Below are 19703 nucleotides of genomic sequence, written 5' to 3' on the forward strand. Positions count from 1 at the left end.
GACTGTTTACCAAAAAACAAAGAATACTGATGTATCCCAATAAAAATTTCTTTTATACTGAATCAAACAGGGAAGTTAAGGTTATGTACTCCTTTATATAACAATCTTACATTTCTTAAACTTAGTATGACCTTCTCGCATACGAAATATACATTGTATGTAATAAATATAATAAAAACAGTCTTATTTACATACACATACCAGAATATAAGATATTATATTACTTTACTATTGATACTTTTCATTCAAATATGGAAATTGTAATACATTGATTGCGATACTGTCAAAAATTCTATAAAAAAATATCTACACCATTGTGTAATTATATGCATACAATTTTAAATAATTGTATAAGTTCAGTATTTTTATACACTATACACATTATTTCAACTTGTTTAGGAACATGTTGCTTACAAGCATCCAAGAATCAACTTCTGGTATTTCTATTAAACTCTTCGCTTAATGCATCAAAATCGAGATCTGTATCTAAATTTGAATTATTTGGTATTAAATTGTTTTCTAAAATATTATCTGGCATGATGTTTTTTAATCGTTCGGAAACTAGTTCATCAACTAAATTTGATTGATCTACTAGATGCAATTGTTCAACTAATTTTTCATCAATTAATAAGTTTTTATCTATCACTCCACTTGTATTTAAAATATCTAAATGTGCAATATGATCGTAGTGAGCTATTTTTGACATGTCTAAATTTTCTGCACTACCAAATATGCTAGTATCACAATTATTGGAAATTATTGGTACTGTATCCTGAAGTATAGGTATGCTATCTGAAATTTTACAACCAGAAGTAGCAGGCATTATCTTACAAGAACCTGTATCTAATGGTGCTGATTGGGTTTTAGCACAACTTATATCTGAAGAGGTCATAGGAATTATTTTAGACACCAGTTTTTGGAATCCTTTAGCAAAGTTCTGAGATCCATTCTCCAAGTTACTCAAGCCATTTTGCATTTTTTCAAAATTTGGAGTATCTTGTTTTGGATAAGTTCCCATAGCACCGTTTTCTAGCTTAACAAAACCCTGTTCCGTTGGTTCCAATTTTATGAAAGCTTGCTCTATATGCTCTAACTTAGATTGATCGTAATTATCATCAACTTTACAAAAATTTGACGATCTTAAACTATTTCCTAGTTTCGCAAATCTTTCTTTGTGAGGCTCTGTATTTTGATAACTTGAAACTTTTGGCGAATTAATATTCACCTTTTGGAATCCAGGATTATCTGAAATTTGGCTTTGAATCTCTGGATTCGAAATTAAAAGTTTTGAAACATTGTTCGATTTATTATTCTCTGTATTATTTGAAGGACTGGGATTTTTTCGCATTAATGTTAAAGCTGACAACACTTCTGGACAAGTAGGATTTGTTACTGGATCAGTTCTTCTATCAGTTAAAAAGTCTGAGACACTGAGATCTGAACTTTCTGAAAAACCACTAGACATTCGTTCTTCTAGATTTTCTTTAGTATCTTCAGAATGATCTGTTTTTTGGAGTTTAAAAGGAGGTTCTCCAGTATCATATGTGCTGCAAGCAGGAGTTTCAACCTTTTTCAGAGCATCACTGTTAATCCTATATACACCAGGATTAAGACCTAAAGCATCACAAAGTGATTCTTCACTGATGTCGATTAAATCCTTATTTGATTCTTCATTATTATTTGCGATTGTTAATATATTTCCAGCTTTTTCCCGTATTTTACCCATTAATTTTTTTAATTCGTCCAAAAAATTTCTTACATTATTTTCTGATTTTAGTACTAATAAATCAAATAATGACTGTGCGTTAAGTACTGGTTTTGCAGCTATTTTTATTATTTCGAGATCTTCACAGACAGAAATTGCTTCTCTTAATTTTATTTGACGTCTTTCTGACTTAGCTTCTGGCGTGACATAAGCCCATGGGCCTCGCTTTTTCCCTTTACGTTTCAAGGGATCTTGTCCTGTACTTTGCTTTAATTCAGGTTCAGGTGTTGGAGGAGGTAATTGCTCAGGACTCCCATGATCAGGGTGCATTTCAAAATGTCTTGCCATACGAGTACGTCCTAAATAGATTTTATTACACGTAGGACACCTAAAGTGATCTGATATTTTTCTTTTTGGTACTTCTAATCCTGTTAATAATTCTTTAGGTGATTCTTCTTCTTCAAGTTTATCGTTATTAGTATTATAATCACTATAACCACCATCTGAATCATCTAAATCAGGTTGTAGGAAATCCAGATGATGTAAATGTTTGTAATCTCGCACCATGTGTCTAGGGGGTCGAGAAAGTCTACCAGAACGTGTTCTAGCTACAACTTTTTTCCTTTCATCCTGAAGAAAATGTTAACGTGTTAAAATATTAAGACAATTATAGTTTGGTAAAAAAAATTAACTACCTTTAATTCTTCCTGTTCTTCATCAGGAATCGGTGGTGGTTTAGGTGGAAGTAGAGAAGGTCTAATAGCACTTTTTTTGGGTCTACCTCTTTTTCCGCCGCGATTCTTTAACAAGTTCCCCGGATTTCTAAGTCGCAAATCCAGTTCTTCGGGAAATACAACTCTGAATACATATATGGATTAAAATTTAGGTACAAGATTTGTGATAAATGACAAGTGTATACAGGTACCAACCTATACACAACTTTTTCATTCGAGGCAGCTGCTTCTTGACTACGTTGTTGCAAAACATGAGCAATTTGCTTTAATTGTGTTGGTGTCAAACGTTGCATACTAGAATAAATATAAATGATATCAGGAAACGAAACAAGTACTCAAAATATTATACATACATGGATATATTATACTTACCTATGAAAGGTTTGACCTTGTTGAACTATTTGTATTGGATTTTCGCTAGAACCTAATGGTTTAGATGCATCTGTAGACTCATTTATTAGTGCTGTAGATTTAACAGGAGCACTTCTAGTTTTTTTATGCGCTTTAAGATTTGTGCCATTTACTACAAGATTAAGTTTTTGTTTAATAGTTTCATTTTGTACTGATTTGGCACAATCAACCGTACTATTTTGTTGGGTTACAAGTGTTTTTTGTGAATTATGTAAGATATTAGAAACATTTTGAGCTGCAATAGTTACACTTTGTTTAGTCGAATTATTAAATGCTATTTTAGCTTGAGGTTTTAAGATAGATATGGGCATTGAAGACATTTGAGTTGGTTTTAAGATCGATGTAGAACTTGTTGCTGCTTTTAAATCTTGAGTTTTAATAATCGACGTAGTTCTAACTACAACCGGTGAATTAGAACTAATTGTAGTTTTTGGTATTCCAGTTGTTGGTATTGTCTTCCTGCCAATTGTGGCTTTTGTTTTAAGTAACTGAGAAGGAATTTGTACTGATTTTAGAAGTTGTGCAGGAATGGCTGCTGCTACACTGGTATTAGTTAAAATTTGATTAGACTTTGAAACTACATTTGATGCACCTTTTAGCACCGGAGTTAAAAATTGTTGAATATTTCCTCTCTGGAGAGGCTGCGATGTTTTCACAATCGGTGACAAACGTATTTGCGAAGTAACAAGATTTTGTGTTGCTCCTGATGTGGTATTTACTATAGCATTAGTAATATGAGCTGCATTGACAGACTGATTCTGTATTTCACAAGCACTTGTTAAAATCTGAGAAGTATTTAACAGTTGTGCGGACATACCACTGGTATTTAACAACTGAGCCGTTATAGGGGTAGCTTTTATTATTTGCGACGATAAATTATTTAATATTGCAGCTTTTGACAATAACACAGAATTAGGATTTGAACTAGTATTGAGCGAATGTATACTATGAATAGGACTAACTGTTGCGTTAGTAAGTCTGCTCGAACCTTGAAGCAATCTAATGTTTTTAGTTGGTTTTAGTATAGTTTGTGCAGGTTTTATAATAAATTGTGAAGATGGTAAAATCACAGGTAGTTTTTGTAAGATTTGCGCCTGAGAATTAGGTACTGTATTAAGATTTTGTGCTATACTATTGTCGATAGTATATTGCAAATCATTTTCATGGATGTTCTTAACATGTGCAACATCTGCTTTTATCGCGTGTACCTTTGTTTGTTCCAAAATTATTGTCTGTGTACCTGAGTTTTGTTGAATTAGATTATTTTGATGTTGAATTATTTGTTGAGAATTGTGGTTTTGGTTATTCAGGTTTATTTCTTCTAACGATAAATCATTTTCAACTACATGATTTTGAAGCTGTTCGTGCTCGGAAACCTTTTGCAAATGCCATTCTTGGAAATCAATACATTCTGTTTTAATCAAATCATTATCATTACATTTTTGTACTTCTTCTGGGTGATAGTTCAATTGATCAATGGTTATAGAGTTCTGAGGAGATAATGAATTTTGATGGTCTATACTAATGTTATTTTTCGTAGAAATATTTTCTTGCGTATGTAAAGTGGCATTATCTTGATCATGTTGATACATAACCTCTTCGTTCGAGTTTACCTCGAAGGTTAGACCTAAGGCTGCTGCTTGTTCCGGTGTCAAATGAATGGTTTCAGAATCGTTGTCGTCGTTTTGTAAGAATGCGACAAATTCATTGTCGTGATCGTCATCGTCAACAACTTGCTGAAATGCTTGTTGAAGAAGATCGGAAGCTCCAGTAGAGGATGCATCGTTTGTAAACACAGTAGAATTCGAAATTTGTGCCATATTCCAACTTTTTATAACTCCGTGGCTTATGAAATATAATTACACAACAGTAGTACTCACTTTTATGCTTTAAAATGACATTTTAATAATTATATTCTCAGAAAATCATTTTACAATTCGCGTTTATTTCATTTCACTGTACACGTTTTTCGCGCAAACAGAAACACATGATGTACGTGAAGTTTGTCACAGTGCAGCAAAGAAAATGGCGACAGAGCGCCATTATTGTATAGTTGCATTAGTTGCATAGTTGGTAATTCGCATTTCTGTCTACTTTCATCGCATCGTTCATTCAATAATACGATTCGATATAGTATGTAGTATGTAGTTACATATAACGAAATTATAGATCTCGTTGCAATACATCTCTATATATACATTTAGTTTCTGTTATAGAAACATTTAATGTTAAGAGTAAAATTATAATATATAAAAGAATAGAATTTTCTTCATAATACAAATTTGTAAACATTATTTGATTGTGCATCGCAAATATTTATGATTGGCTGTTTCGGGTACTGAAATCATAGAAAGTGAATATTTATTTTTATATGTCAACTTAATCGTATTTAGTGTAATCGTCACCCACATTGATATTGTATCAAACAACAGTTGTGCATCATTTATTACGGTTCTACGTAATTATAAACAAAGATATGTTTCGTTTGTATTGATTGTTGCTTACTATTAATACATACTTTTTTAAATGTGTAGTACACTATAATATTGTGAAAGTTTATGGATATAAAATCTATCTTAAAACAAAGGCACTTTAAATAAATAAAATATCTTAAGTAATACGAATATGGTAAGTATAACAATGACTCAAACTGTTGTATTGATAACTGATGTCATGTTATATGCTGATAAATTGTTCTCGAGCAAATAATATTTTATTTTAATCATTTTATTATTTAAATTTATTCTATTTAATATACATTATTCTACCAAAATTTCTCACTTATATTTATTACTATTTTCTACCATGTTGTACGTGTAGGAAAACATTAAAATATATGTTTCATAATAAGGTGTTGCATTTTTATTTCAAGGTACAATTACGTACATATAGAAATTAATAATTTGTACAAACTAGATTTTGAATTAATTTCAAATGCATATAACATGCTGTATTATTTATATTATTAAGAATTTGATTATTATAGGATGATGATGATCAATATCAAAGTGGCTATGATGTAGGTTCATTTCCTAAAGATTTTGGATATGCACCATTTGATGGAGAAACGGAAGGATCAATGGATCCTTTAGCAGGAGAACAAAAACCTAGGATACTTTTAATGGGTCTTCGAAGGTACTCACTTCAATTTTCAATGTGTTTTCATTTTGTCTGTGTTATCGATTGCTTGAAATTAATGCTCATTCCAGGAGTGGGAAATCATCAATACAAAAAGTAGTTTTTCATAAGATGTCACCAAATGAAACATTGTTCTTGGAAAGCACAAATAAGATTATTAAAGACGACATAAGTAACTCTAGTTTTGTTCAGTTTCAAATTTGGGACTTTCCAGGGCAAATTGACTTCTTTGATCCCACTTTTGACAGTGACATGATATTCGGTGGTTGTGGAGCATTGGTTTTTGTTATCGATGCTCAAGATGATTACATGGAAGCACTTAATAAACTCCATTTAACAGTTACAAAAGCATACAAAGTTAATCAAGCAATAAAATTTGAAGTGTTTATACACAAAGTTGATGGTTTATCCGATGATTGTAAAATGGAAACACAAAGGGATATACATACTAGAGCAAATGATGACCTTGCAGATTCTGGTAAACAAAAGATATATCATTGAAAATAATGAAATACTTTTGTATCATTTGTAATGAATATATAAATATGTGTATGTATTTTTTAGGATGTGATCAAATACATCTAAGTTTTCATCTGACATCTATATATGATCATAGTATATTCGAGGCATTTAGCAAAGTTGTTCAGAAATTGATACCACAGTTACCAACTCTAGAAAATTTACTTAACATACTTATATCAGTAAGAAAAGAAAATATATTTATTTATTTATTTTATTTTTTCATACCATAAATTGTAGATTGTTTTGCAGAATTCTGCGATTGAAAAAGCATTCTTATTTGACGTAGTATCTAAGATTTATATTGCCACTGATAGCTCTCCTGTAGATATGCAAAGTTATGAACTTTGTTGTGATATGATTGATGTTGTTATTGATGTATCTTGTATATATGGGTATGTTTCATTCAAATCTCTCTATGCAAGCATTATATATTTACATTATGATATAATTAACTTTATAAATTAATTTTAGTTTGAGAGAGGATCTAGAGGCTGCAGCATTTGACAGTCAAAGTTCCAGTCTGATTAAACTAAATAATGGAACAATTTTATACTTGCGAGAAGTTAATAAATTTTTAGCTCTAGTATGTATATTACGAGAAGATAATTTTGACAGACAAGGTAACATACTTTTCTAGAAAAAGTGTGTAAATGTATATAATGATGATATTATACATGAATGCTGATTTTTACAAAAATTTTTTGTAGGTGTAATTGACTACAACTTTCTTTGCTTTCGTAAAGCTATACAACAAGTGTTTGAATTACGTAATAAGGCTCTAGCTTCTACAAATGTTAATAATCATTCAATCTCGCCCGTTAACGAAACTTCAAACGCCTCTACGGTATCGCAAAGTGGAACCATGGGTCAGAATGGTACTGTTGTAATTGCACAGAGTTAATTTCTTTATACAATGTTTAGAATTTTTATTTAAACCTTACATAAACAGTAAGGCTTTTATCACAGATATTTTTCCATTTTTATTTACATGTTGGTAATAATGTGTTGCATAATCATGTTATTCATAACTTAATTTCATACATATTTAGTTAAATGCAAAATGTAATTATTTTATTACCTAATACCAATTTTTGTAATAAATTTATATTAAATAGATAATGTAAATGTATATATGTTGTTACTATCTGCTAAAATAAGAATTAATGCAATTATTAACTGATTCTCGGCATGAAACATTTGTATTTTTTTTTCAATTCCATATTATATAACATTAAATTAATCATTATCAATCAATATTTATTCGACATTTTCTGTATGTCAGTATAATTTTTTGTAACTTACATTATATAGAATTTATTTATATTTTAGTTCTATTAAATAATAATTATTATACTTCAGAGGTATCATCATCATTATCATCATCACCATCATCAATATTATTATTATTTCCAATAATGTCTTCCATTTCGCGGTGTAAGATATATGGGGACAAATTAAATGTAACGATATTTTCTTCCAGTTGGTACCACCGTATATACGAAAATGTTTGTTCGTATTCATTTAGACTAATTTCGTTAGGTAAAGAATTTAAACTGAAAAAATTTTAATTTTATTTATTCAATAAATATTTCACAATAAATTTTGTCTTTATCGACGTGAAATGAAAACTTATCAGTTTATCATAGCAAATTTTAACGATGTTTAGTGAAGTCGTATAATATAAGTGTTTGTACCTGCTTCTGTACCAATCCGTTTTGTGTATCAGTTTTGGAATAGGAATAGGTAAGCCTGATGGAGGTAAATGTTGATATGCTAGCTCAATTAGTAAACTGTGACTAAAATTATTGAACGAACAAATAGCTGCATCATCCTCTATGTACACATCTCGCATATTAAATTGATATCGTAACATTAATTCATCTGGAAGGAATTTATAGGAAATGGATAGAATTTTAAAATGGAGGGAATAAATCGAGAGAATCGATTTTTAAATGGTGGAAATAAATCGAGAGAGAATCGATTTTTATTCTACGATATAAATTCAATTTATAACGTATTTAACAAAATATTCAACAGTACAGTTTTTACATACAATATAAGTTTTATCTATAAAACACTTGATAAACTTATACAAATTATCTTATAAATTTGGATATTTGTAAAATTGAAAGGTATGGACATGATTTGTTAAAAAGAATTTAGTACAAATGATTGCAAAGCATTAGTGAAGACAACATTGTTCTTATTAATGAATAGTTACTGGTATTACAGTTTTTTAAAATGTACTATTCTTTAAAAAAAAAAAGTATAAATAAATATAATAATAATCCATATGCACGAAATGATAAAGGTATAAATTACATCATGCTCAGTCTCTACAAAATTATTTCTTTCCGTGTAGCGTTAATTAATAATAATGATACAAAAAGATTTCTAGAAGTAACATAATTTGTTGCAATGTTATTCCTTATAGATACAGGCATTATTATTGGTTTAAGAAATGTAATATGAGAATGCATTAGTATTAAACACACGACATACTCCAGTTAAATTCTGAGCTTAAGCCAGTCACTGTGAACAAAGTAATTTAAAAAAAAACGTGTTAAATTAAAGGACAATGTTAATTGACATGCTATTATGTAAATTTCTGGTACTATTAGTAAGAATTTTTAAAACTACTGAAATGATGAAAATTATTATTTCACGAATAAATAATTATTTAGTAATTTTATAATTCATTATGTTTCTGGTTTCGAAGTTATTTTACTAAGTTTAGGAATATCAGATTGAAATATATTGTACAATGCGGTTAAGAGAATTTCTGACTTACAGTAATTTGCATCTTTATTTTGTATTGCATTGTGCAATGCTAAAGCAAGATATGTGTGATACTTGGTGTAACTGCTTTCTAATACTTCCAACTCTTCACTAATAAACATTAATTTCTTGTAATTCCATCGAGATCGAATGTGACTGCACATTTCAATTAGCTGAAAGATACACATATAAATTAATATATTTGTACAAAAAAAAATGATAAAATTAAATATGCATACATACGTTGTTTACAGTTGCCATTAAATCATCATACTCTGTTGTGAGTAAACAGTGTTCATGAACTTTTCGTAAATATTCATTGTGAACTGAAATTACAATTGTATTAGAAAAGAAAATATTTTATATCCACATATACATCTATTGTACCATACATTGCAAATCCATTGTACCTGATATGATCGCGTCAAGACTATCAGCTTGCATCAACGATTTTTCTAATACGAGGCTCAAATTTTGTAGTACCTGGCCTGATAAGTATGTGTGTATCGAACAAATTGCATGTAATAAAGAAAATCGCAAGCTTTCAATGCGCCTTATATGAAATTGTTCCAATTTATTTCTTTTACACGTTAATTTTGAACCTTCCAAATCTATAAAAAAGACAATTATTTATAATATATTAGTAGAAGCGACGAGTTGAACGTTTTCCAACATTCCTTACCACTGAATCTTAAATTGTTCAATGTCCACAAAGCCCATTTTAACCTTAACTGAAATCTAAATATCTCATTATATTTTATGAAAGTCTCTTCATTGAATATAATATTCATAGGCCAACCTATTGCATAGTGTAATGTTATATTATCCACGGCCACTAATACTTCATTTGTATTAGTACTAGAAACTGTAACAGACCAACGTGAACTCGAATCTGGCCACCATTGAGAAAGTATTTCCTCGAGCATACACGACAAGAAGTAAGAATTACTCCACATTTGATTAGATTCGATCTATTAAAAGAAATTTAATATAAAATATGTATAATATAAACTTTATGGGAGAAAGTAACACACCGTTCAGAATATTTTATATTATACCTCCGTGAACAATTTTTGATAGAATTTGCTCATGATGTGTCCAGCTTCCATCATATAAACAGATCTCATTAATGTTAAATGTAACTCTAATTTATATTCTTCCGACATTATATGTTTAACTAGCTTACTAGCGTTATTATATCGCGAAACTAAAATATCTGCTAAAATACTTTCTAGTATTTTTCTAAATGGCAAAATATAATTCGATACTTTTTCGAGCCTGAAAATTTATATTTTATGTTTGAAAAAGAATATTATTTGTGCGGGATCTTAATTTTATAATGAAAATACCTTTCAAACAAATTATTAATATCTACTTTAGTAATCTTAACATTGGAACAGCAAGCATCAACGGTATCTTGTTTCAATAACTGAGGAGAAATGTAGCCTTCTAAAGCTTTCAATAGAAATGGATTATTGAATTCAGTTAATTTCTCTATGATATTCTTCTCCACATCTTCATCGTTCTCATCATCCATTACTACATTTTCTTGAAATATAGGTGATTCTTCTTGTAATTCACATGTACTATATTTCGAAATTTCCATTTCCAATTTGGTGTAAAATTCATCCACCAAAGTTCTTCTTATTTCTGTAAAGTGTACTTTATTAAATGTTTTAATTCATAACAATGGTATGTAAATTAAGAATAAACATATTGCATACCGCTACGTTCACTGTTTATTTGCCATATGTCCGTAATGCGATCAAAAGATACTAATAACTCGATACTTTGGCCCATATGCTGCACTTTTTTTATTAAAAACTGCATTATCGGATCTGCTAAACATATACTGTCCAAAGGTCTTAAAGAAAATGCTCCATATTGTTCATTATTTTCTGGAACTGCATTGTTTGAAAACCTGAGATGAAAAATAGTTACGATCTACAATCACATTATTTTATATTCAAATATCTATACCTGACAATTATAAATTCCTCCCTCCAATCTTCGAATCGACCGTCGCTTAACCATGTGTCAATTATATTTAAATAAACAGTAAGACTAGATAAATATAAACTGGCACAAATATTCGTTCTTTTTCGATTGTGCGATTTCTGCATCTCAAAATACAAAGACGACAATAACTTGGATGCACATTTCCAATTTGAATGAGCTCTCCAATTACATATGGCTTTTTTATGAACTTCGTATAAAATTTTTATACTGTACAAATGTTTTTTTAGAAGTGTCGATAAGGACAGAAACGTAAAACAATTATCTAAAAACAAAATAATTAGCTACAAAATTATAAAATTTTATTAATTTTAGAAAAAATTTTTTTTATACCTTGTTTCATGAGATTCTTTTCGATATCAAGTATTTTATTTTTAAATTTTATTAAATGTTGCCCAAGTGCTGCATTATATGCCTCATAAGTCAAAGGTGGCTTATTATAGAAATCATCCTGTTCCGAATATAGATCATTTCCAAATTTCTCGATATCGCGTATCATAGAAAAATATTCGCAAAATGGTAGAAGAATGCTATTAAAAGCAACCTAAAATTTTCTAACAATAATATTTTTGAATTTCTTTATATTCAAAACATACATATCACGGATATAAAATGTATATCTTATTAAACTCACAGTAGTTAAGCTAGGTATGGATACATTAGGGCGAATAGAATAATACTCTGAATCTTCATTTTGTTGAAACACTACCATGTGTGTTTGAACATAAAACATCCATAATAATTCTCTGCAGACTAAATATTCGCTAAGAGTTCCAAACGAATAGAAATCTGTCTCTGTCGCTTTATGCCTATTTGATATAAATATATGTATAATATAATATATCATGGTATAATGTCTTTATAAAAAAGAAATATCTACCAAATTTCACAAAGGTATGCATCGCAAAATTTACTCTTGACTGGATATTTCCACCAGTCTAATTCATTCCACCATGTATTTTGAACATTTGACATCAACCAATTTCTAGATTTAAGTTCTTCATTTAAAGCCAGAGATAATTTACTTAATTCTGTTTTAGTGCATGGTATGCATAACGCTCTATCTAAATTGGTATTGGTTATAGGTGTTTGAAAATTCATACTCATGTCAGGAGAATCTTCTGCATCATCTGACCATTCCTGTTAAAAATAATATTTAAAATCTATGTAAACATGACATAGCGTTGATCGAAAGTAGAGAATTAAAGATACTTACGCTTTCACTATCGCTTTTATAATCGTCAAAAAACTTCTCTTGACCATCTTTCAAATACTCTGCCCAATCAATTTCCTCTGTAACTTCATTTTCATTTTCACCTGTCGCGTTAAAAGTACATTCTCCGCGCGTTAACTTTAAACATTCCAAATCTGATTTACAAGTTTCCTTAGATAATTCCAACAATAAAGTTAATAAATACCATTGTAAATCATATTGTGGATGTTGTTCAAACTCGAAACTAGATAAAAATGTATTTACAAGTTCTTCAAATTTTTTTGCTACATTATACTTTCCATGAATTGAAAATTTTGTAATCAAAGAGTTAATAGATTCTTTTGTGGTATTACTATTGACAGACAGATATCGATGATGTTTAATGATCGTTGTACAAAAACGTTCGCAAACGTGAAATCCTTCTTCATTTTGCTATAATTACACGAATAATTATTACACATGCAGTATTTACTAAAATTATTGATAAAATAATATTTATAATTTTAATAAATCAATCATTCAATTAACTTAAAGTAAACGTTACCTCGAATGATGTTATTGTTGTTATCAATTGCTTTATATCATTATGAATATCATTTAATGTTTTTGTACTCATATTTGCTTAATTCATTAGCAGTAGAAAATTGTTATGACACTGAAATACATAATAAATTAAACATAGAGTACAAATTTATCGTTGAAAGTAGTCGAAATTTTTAAAAATTCTAACCCTTTAACGAACTCTTCATTCAATACGAGAAAGACGCTCTTAAACGTTGTTAATATTTTCCTGGTGTGTGATTTCGAATTTACGGACAACAATATAAAAACGCATATTTTGTTATAACAAAATCAGATTTAAATTCTCTATAAGGAAGGATAAACTCGGGTACAATAGTATGTATGCACATCATTTCTTATACATTCAAGCTCTATATTGAATTAGATCCATACACTCTGTTGCTTTTCATAGTATCAAATAATAAAAAGTGATAAAATATGATTCTTTTTGTTAGTAAGATTATACATATTAAAAAGAATCTTTATACACGACATGGACCTAATTCGTAAAATAAATATTATTAATTAACGGAAATATTGTTATAAATTAATGAAATGTTCTTTATTTAAATTTGTACATAATTTCTAATTGACGAGTGACTTTGCATCAATTTACAAACAGTATCATGTATAGTTAAATATTAATTTAAAAAGTACTATTTTTCCTCAGTAGTTCCTTATTTTGCCGAGTTGTCTTAAACGTTTTTACGGGAATTATTGTTTATTTATTAATAGAGGAATAAAATAAAACAGAAAGGATACTAGGGCGTACAATTAATAAATTATCATGTTGCAAAATTTATTTTGATAAAAACGTAAAGTAAGATTACAATTAATTAAGTATAAATGAGGAAGTGATTATTTGAAGTTTTGATATATGTATAAAGATATGTTGCATTGTTGTAATGTTGCATGACATAAATTTTCTCTTGATAATTATGATGGAAGACTACATAACTCAGTTAAGTAATGAAATTTTTAAATAAACATGAAGACCAGAAATATGTACCATAATAAAAACCATATTTTGGTCCCATTGTAGGGAGAACCAAAGATCTTATGGAATGCATTAACATCTTATACATTAGTGGTAATTATTTTATGTTTACAATATTTTCATAAAAAAGATTTAGTTTAAATACAATCAGAGGACAAGTATATACTTTGTTTTCACTATGAAGTTTTACAACTTCGTACGATCTACTATCATTTAAAAAATATACAAATAATTGCTTTAAAGTATTTAGATACATCCCCTGATATTGTACCTGTTTCTTTATTTTTGTACAATAAAAGCGATGCGAGTTAAACTACATTCGAAATTTAAGTTATACAATAATATCGTAACGAACAGATTAAATTTTGTAAAATTGACTTCAATGGAAGAATTGTTATCTGAGCATTTAATTTAATATACTTAAAATTCCTGAGGATTGATGTTTGAATAACAGAATGATGATACACTTCAGCTGCAAATAAAAAAAGTATTCTTGATACTATGGCAATGACACTATATTATTATTGTACATTAATATGAAGTTGTTAAACATAATAATTTAATATAAAAAAAAAAAAGTATCGAACTATTTTAAATAATACATGATGTATGATGTGCATACTTTTCTGGGAAAGAATTGGGTTCTGTAATTACAGTTCATCCTTCTCATCTAGGTTTATATCGCTAAGATCTATTTCTTCTTCTTGCGGTGGTTCGGCGTCCTTGCCATCCCATGGTGTTGTTTCAAGGATTTCAGGTAATTGAGAACCTTTCAAAGGAGCTGTGCCTCCCCGTCCATAGCTCAAATCTCGTAAGAATTCATTTATACCATCATAAGAGAAGCTTCCTTTTAATAATGAGTATTTCATTTTTTTAATATTTACAACTGCTAATGCAGGATAGCCAAAACCTCCTATTTCTAATGCTTCTTCGATGTGAGGCTGAGCGCCAGCTTCAGCCCAAACCCATCTATTAAAGCAAAGGAGAAGATGTTTTTACAATCTAATACCGGAAATACACTGCTGTTCGTGAACAGCTCGCGAACTGTTCTCTCCAGTGTTTATTCAGCATAAAGAGTCTAAAAAATTAGGAACACCTATTAAATTTACTAAATAATGACTAGACTTTATACATACCCCCACATCTTCTGTTTATATTTTTCTCCAAGGTTGTTTAATGTTTTCAAATACTGATTTCTACAATCTGACTGACAATCTAAGATATGTGGTAAAACAGATACAACACACAGAGGCTTATCTTCGCACGCGTCTCTTAAATTTTTTTCATTTACAATTTGAGCTACTTCCGGTGCCGGTATATTTTCTGCTAGTTTCTCCAGTGCCCAACTTACAATATCACTGCTTGTGCGATCACCATCGTATTCTTGCACGGAATCAAAAGATTTTTTGCCAGGTGCAAAGTATTTGATGGTAGGGTATCCCTTTATTTTGTACTGACTAGCCTATAAAATTAATATTTCGTTAAATATGTACAAATATTAATGCAGCAATTTTTTTTATGCAATCTGTCAAGATAAAGCACTTACTTTAACTCCATTTATAGTAGCATCAATAGCACCTAATTTGACTTTTCCTTTCAGTTCTGTAGCTGCTGATGCCCAAATGGGAGCTAAGTTTTTACAATGGCCACACCAGGGTGCATAAAACTCAACTAACCACAGATCATCCGAATTCATTACCAATTTCTCAAAATTTTCATCTGTTAATTCGACGACATCTTTGGAATCTTTAGACTATAATAAAAAGAAAGTTTTGTATTATTGATGTGTAGTTTCCTTTTATACTAGTTACACTTCATACATCATCACACTTACCTTAGAATCTCCACTGCTTTTTTTACCACCCAAAGCTCTCCGTGCTTTTTTACTGACTGCGTTTATAGCGGTGTCAACAATTCCAGCTGCAGTCCTCGGTCCATTGTAATCTTCCGGTTTATTATCAACACCAAAAATTTTAAGTGTTGGAAAACCTTGGATTCCATACTTTGATCCAAGGGATTTATGTTCATCTGCATTTACTGCACCAACTTTTACAACACCCTATTAAAAATGTATAGTTGGTATAAAAAATTGACTAAAAAAAAAAATAACAAAGAGGAGGAAATAAACAATAACTATTCAAGTACAAAAATTACCTTTAAAGCAGTAGCAGCTTTATCATATTCAGCTGTTAACTGTTGACAATGTCCACACCATGGTGCATAAAATTCCACAATCCAAACATTATCACTGTTTGATACTAAACTGTCAAAATTGTTTGGTCTGAGATCTATAACATCTGAATTGGAGGAATACAAACAATGGGATCCAGTAACCAATATCAAGAGACCTAAATGAAACAAATAGAACAAATATTAAATTGCACGTAAGTAGTATCTGAGAAAAATATTTAAGTCCATAAAATCAAATAATACGATGACAAAAAAAAGCATTACAAAAGTATACATCTGCCGGTCAGGATATAATAATAGAAAGACATGAGAGAATTATCAACTATTAACTTAGAGAACTTACCTAGTAAAGCTTGCATTTTTCTCAACAAAGAACCGATAAATTTACAACCTTTTTAGAAAAACATTCACTGAAAATTCGCTTCTAAATAAGAAATCTAATCAAATACGAGTTGTACAGTTCAATCGTTCTATGTTCTATCCACTACCCCACTCTTTATAATCACATACAACTTTTCGTGGACCGTTTTGATTGGTTCTCTATAATCAACAGTCATACGCATGGACCTGAAGGATAGTGCACTCTACCGTTGGTTGAAACTACAGACGGAAGGGGAAATAACCCTAAAAGATCTTTCAATCATTTTACTATGATCTACTAGTTGCTCTATCTATGACAAGTTAGTGACTTTGTCATAGTTTGTACAGTTCTAGTGACTAGAGAATGATGCCTAGAAACATAGGTGGCTTTGTTAAGCTAGGGAATTGTCCTAGCGTACTAGTTAGCCGTTATCCTATGTGTTGCAAGTCTAGTGTCGCGTATAAATGTCGAATATAATATTTGATGATGTTTAAAAGCGGTTTCCACAATCTAATTATTTGCTATCTGGTAACTAACTATACGCAACGCGATGACGAAGGGTTAAAGTGGGGGAAACATACGCCACGCGGACGTTACACTAGCAACGATATATCTTATGGTGTGAAAATAGCCATGGAATAGAGAGACTTTAAGATTCTATAGGCAGCAACATTTGAAGGATTTTTTATATTGCAATGATATTTATATCAAATAACATTACGATACGGGCTGTATAGTTGGGAAGGAGTTTAAGAACCTGAAACAAAAAATAAGAGTTAATTATTAAACCCTGAAACTAATCATGCGTTTTAATTTTAGTCACGAAACCTCTTTGCCTTTGTTAGCCTGTAAGAATATTAAGGGGCTTCAAAAGAGCTCGACGTGTTAAGAAATTGCTGCAGTAATCCACAGGCGCGAAATTCCTGTTGGTTCAGAATTTCCCTATTATAACGCACATTTGAAATATCTAGTAATTTTATATTAAGTCTATGTTTGGTTCCCCTGGGTATATTTGTTGCGGCTTTTACAGGTTTTTATAAGTAACGAACGTTGCTAACTCTGTTCAACGAGTTTGTGTTCAACGATCGAAAAGGTATTCGAAGATAATTTTTCATGTTAAAAAAAAATCGTTTTTAGTATACGTATGGATTTATTGTGACAAGTTGTATCCATAAATATAATTTGCATTATATTTTCCTTCACTTCGTTCTTGTTACATAAAGATTAAGCTGAATAACTTTTCGTGTCGTCATTATATTCGTGACTGTTAACTCTACTTCAAAAAATATTAAGCATCTATCATTTGTTGTATCATTTGTAAATATATTTTGTTTCAATTAATAATTTTTAAGTAATAATTAATAAGCGTATGAAGATATATAAATTTGTATCTTTGTAAAACGAAAAATGCGTCGTATTTAATAAATAGCAAATTATGTCGTTTTAAATACTGCATGTTTATTTTACAAGATAGAAGCACAAGTTTATCGTTCTCCTTGTTTTATTGTTTAAGGACGTAAATATATATACTTATACGAAATACTTTCAAATAATGTAGGTTACTTATAGTACAATGAATCTAATGTAAATAGATGACTTAACAATTATAAATTAAGAGATTTTAAGTTTTACTTTTTAGACACAATGTCAAGAGCACACACGGTTTTTAATGGAACAGCTGACAACTTTTATGACCCAAATATTAGTTGGGACATTAACAAAAAGATGCATGTGCCAGAAAGTATTCGTGTATGCGATGACTGCACAGAGGGAGAAGTAATTGGTACAAATGGATCAGAATGGAATCAAGTTGCAGCAGAAAAATTTGATATGCATGTTCCAGATAGGATTTTAGTTGTTGGTAAATATATGACTTTTTGACATTTATTTCTACATTATAACTATTAATTTGAATTAACAAAAGTATTGGTGCATTTGGTTGATCGATTGAACAGTTGATTCCATAAAGTAAATGCCCATGAGCACCCAAGATTTGTGTTTATTTAATAGATTAAAAACTGTTTCTGCATAGCATGTAATTTGCATCAAAGACATCCATTGCATTAATAACTTTGATATAATTGAATTTATGCAGGACAAGGTCAACATATTGGAACAAGAGCACCACCTAGAGAAATTACATTGGAAAATGCTATCTTGCCATCTGACCCAGACACAGTTAGATTGCAAGTAAATATCTACTTTTTAACATGTATATATATTTAACCTAAATATTTAAAAATATTCAAAAATATTAAACGTGAGATAATATATCGATCTTTCATATTTTTCGTAGACTCCTCCACGAATTTTGACACTGGATAATCACTATTTTCCGGCAGTCGATGAAGACGAACCAAATACTTGTCCGACGGAATTTAAGGATCCGGTACCTTTTAGAGCTCATAACCAATATTCCACGGAAACACAAATAGTTAGACACGCTAGGTACCAATGTTTATAAATATACTTGAATGTGGTATACTTCTTTGGAAAAATACGTGTATTCTTTTTGTTTTAGAGAACAAACGCCATCATTTAATACGCTCGATGTTTCTCATCAATCTAGCGAAGAAATACAGCATTTACGTCGGCAAGTAGGGAAATTAAATCGTCGAGTAATGGCTATTGAGTTGGATATGTTACAACGTCAACAAAAAAACAAAATTATATATGCAGTAACATTAACATACTTCATTCTAAAAGCTTTGTCTTGGTTAACAAGAAATTGAATTTGTGTCAAATAAATATGATAGGTGAACATCTTGTGTAAAAAATGGTTCTGCTAAACCATATAAATGCAGGATGCTCTGTAAGAGTCTTACTCCAAGAGAAAATTTTGAATCAAAGACTCTACCGTGGATGCATGAATTTATGATGATGTTCAAAATGAATGTATCATATATGTTCAAGATCAAATTATTAATGCTATTTATGTAAAAGTATTGTAATCAAATTTTCAAATACTTAACTTTACAAAGCACAACATTTATTATTTTTTTGTCTGGTGACATGATAAATTAGGATATTTATCTTTTTAATTTAATATAACCAAAGATTGAACATATACGATACTA

At 29.9% G+C, this 19703-nt stretch overlaps 5 protein-coding genes across 9 annotated transcripts; 2 read left to right on the forward strand and 3 right to left on the reverse strand.

Annotated features, from left to right (window-relative positions):
• Positions 1 to 421: 421 nt before the first annotated feature.
• LOC122402175 lies at positions 422 to 4802 on the reverse strand. The gene is made up of 4 exons (XM_043404773.1): positions 2812 to 4802; positions 2635 to 2733; positions 2401 to 2563; positions 422 to 2335 (listed from the first exon to the last, which is right to left on the reverse strand). The coding sequence occupies exons 1-4, from the start codon at positions 4668 to 4670 to the stop codon at positions 428 to 430; spliced, it is 4029 nt and encodes a 1342-aa protein (XP_043260708.1). The 5' UTR covers positions 4671 to 4802; the 3' UTR covers positions 422 to 427.
• Positions 4803 to 5070: 268 nt separating this feature from the next.
• Positions 5071 to 7496, forward strand: LOC122402579 (ras-related GTP-binding protein D). 2 transcript variants are annotated; one of them, XM_043405511.1, is made up of 7 exons: positions 5071 to 5203; positions 5837 to 5985; positions 6060 to 6466; positions 6553 to 6689; positions 6760 to 6902; positions 6982 to 7130; positions 7218 to 7496. In XM_043405511.1, exons 2-7 carry the CDS (start codon positions 5930 to 5932, stop codon positions 7409 to 7411), a joined length of 1086 nt encoding a protein of 361 aa, XP_043261446.1. In that variant the 5' UTR covers positions 5071 to 5203; positions 5837 to 5929; the 3' UTR covers positions 7412 to 7496. The 2 variants fall into 2 exon arrangements, with proteins under 2 accessions (XP_043261446.1, XP_043261440.1); XM_043405505.1 differs by lacking the exon at positions 5071 to 5203 and adding an exon at positions 5230 to 5478 and having other exon boundaries at positions 7218 to 7495.
• Positions 7497 to 8787: 1291 nt separating this feature from the next.
• Positions 8788 to 13401, reverse strand: LOC122402238 (gamma-tubulin complex component 5). Of its 2 annotated transcripts, XM_043404872.1 has the most exons (15): positions 13248 to 13401; positions 13062 to 13172; positions 12521 to 12949; positions 12185 to 12444; positions 11939 to 12113; positions 11638 to 11848; positions 11269 to 11569; positions 11013 to 11209; positions 10638 to 10938; positions 10347 to 10566; positions 9971 to 10259; positions 9699 to 9899; positions 9532 to 9614; positions 9302 to 9461; positions 8788 to 9042 (listed from the first exon to the last, which is right to left on the reverse strand). In XM_043404872.1, exons 2-15 carry the CDS (start codon positions 13131 to 13133, stop codon positions 8996 to 8998), a joined length of 2946 nt encoding a protein of 981 aa, XP_043260807.1. In that variant the 5' UTR covers positions 13134 to 13172; positions 13248 to 13401; the 3' UTR covers positions 8788 to 8995. The 2 variants fall into 2 exon arrangements, with proteins under 2 accessions (XP_043260807.1, XP_043260800.1); XM_043404865.1 differs by having other exon boundaries at positions 8788 to 9461.
• Positions 13402 to 13915: 514 nt separating this feature from the next.
• On the reverse strand, positions 13916 to 16750 carry LOC122402569 (protein disulfide-isomerase A6 homolog). Its single transcript, XM_043405477.1, has 7 exons — positions 16609 to 16750; positions 16230 to 16423; positions 15910 to 16134; positions 15622 to 15828; positions 15212 to 15537; positions 14698 to 15044; positions 13916 to 14547 (listed from the first exon to the last, which is right to left on the reverse strand). Exons 1-6 carry the CDS (start codon positions 16622 to 16624, stop codon positions 14726 to 14728), a joined length of 1287 nt encoding a protein of 428 aa, XP_043261412.1. The 5' UTR covers positions 16625 to 16750; the 3' UTR covers positions 13916 to 14547; positions 14698 to 14725.
• An 896-nt stretch (positions 16751 to 17646) lies between these two features.
• On the forward strand, positions 17647 to 19665 carry LOC122402748 (transport and Golgi organization protein 11). 3 transcript variants are annotated; one of them, XM_043405803.1, is made up of 5 exons: positions 17647 to 17719; positions 18266 to 18487; positions 18722 to 18816; positions 18923 to 19074; positions 19148 to 19665. In XM_043405803.1, exons 2-5 carry the CDS (start codon positions 18271 to 18273, stop codon positions 19356 to 19358), a joined length of 675 nt encoding a protein of 224 aa, XP_043261738.1. In that variant the 5' UTR covers positions 17647 to 17719; positions 18266 to 18270; the 3' UTR covers positions 19359 to 19665. The 3 variants fall into 3 exon arrangements, with proteins under 3 accessions (XP_043261738.1, XP_043261729.1, XP_043261747.1); XM_043405794.1 differs by having other exon boundaries at positions 17648 to 17719; positions 18253 to 18487; XM_043405812.1 differs by lacking the exon at positions 17647 to 17719 and adding an exon at positions 17830 to 17943.
• The last annotated feature ends 38 nt before the right edge of the window (positions 19666 to 19703 follow it).

This window comes from Colletes gigas, unplaced genomic scaffold (assembly GCF_013123115.1).
Source record: "Colletes gigas isolate AHSC1104 unplaced genomic scaffold, ASM1312311v1 Colletes_gigas_Sc00002, whole genome shotgun sequence".
In the NCBI taxonomy this organism is placed as follows: domain Eukaryota; kingdom Metazoa; phylum Arthropoda; class Insecta; order Hymenoptera; family Colletidae; genus Colletes; species Colletes gigas.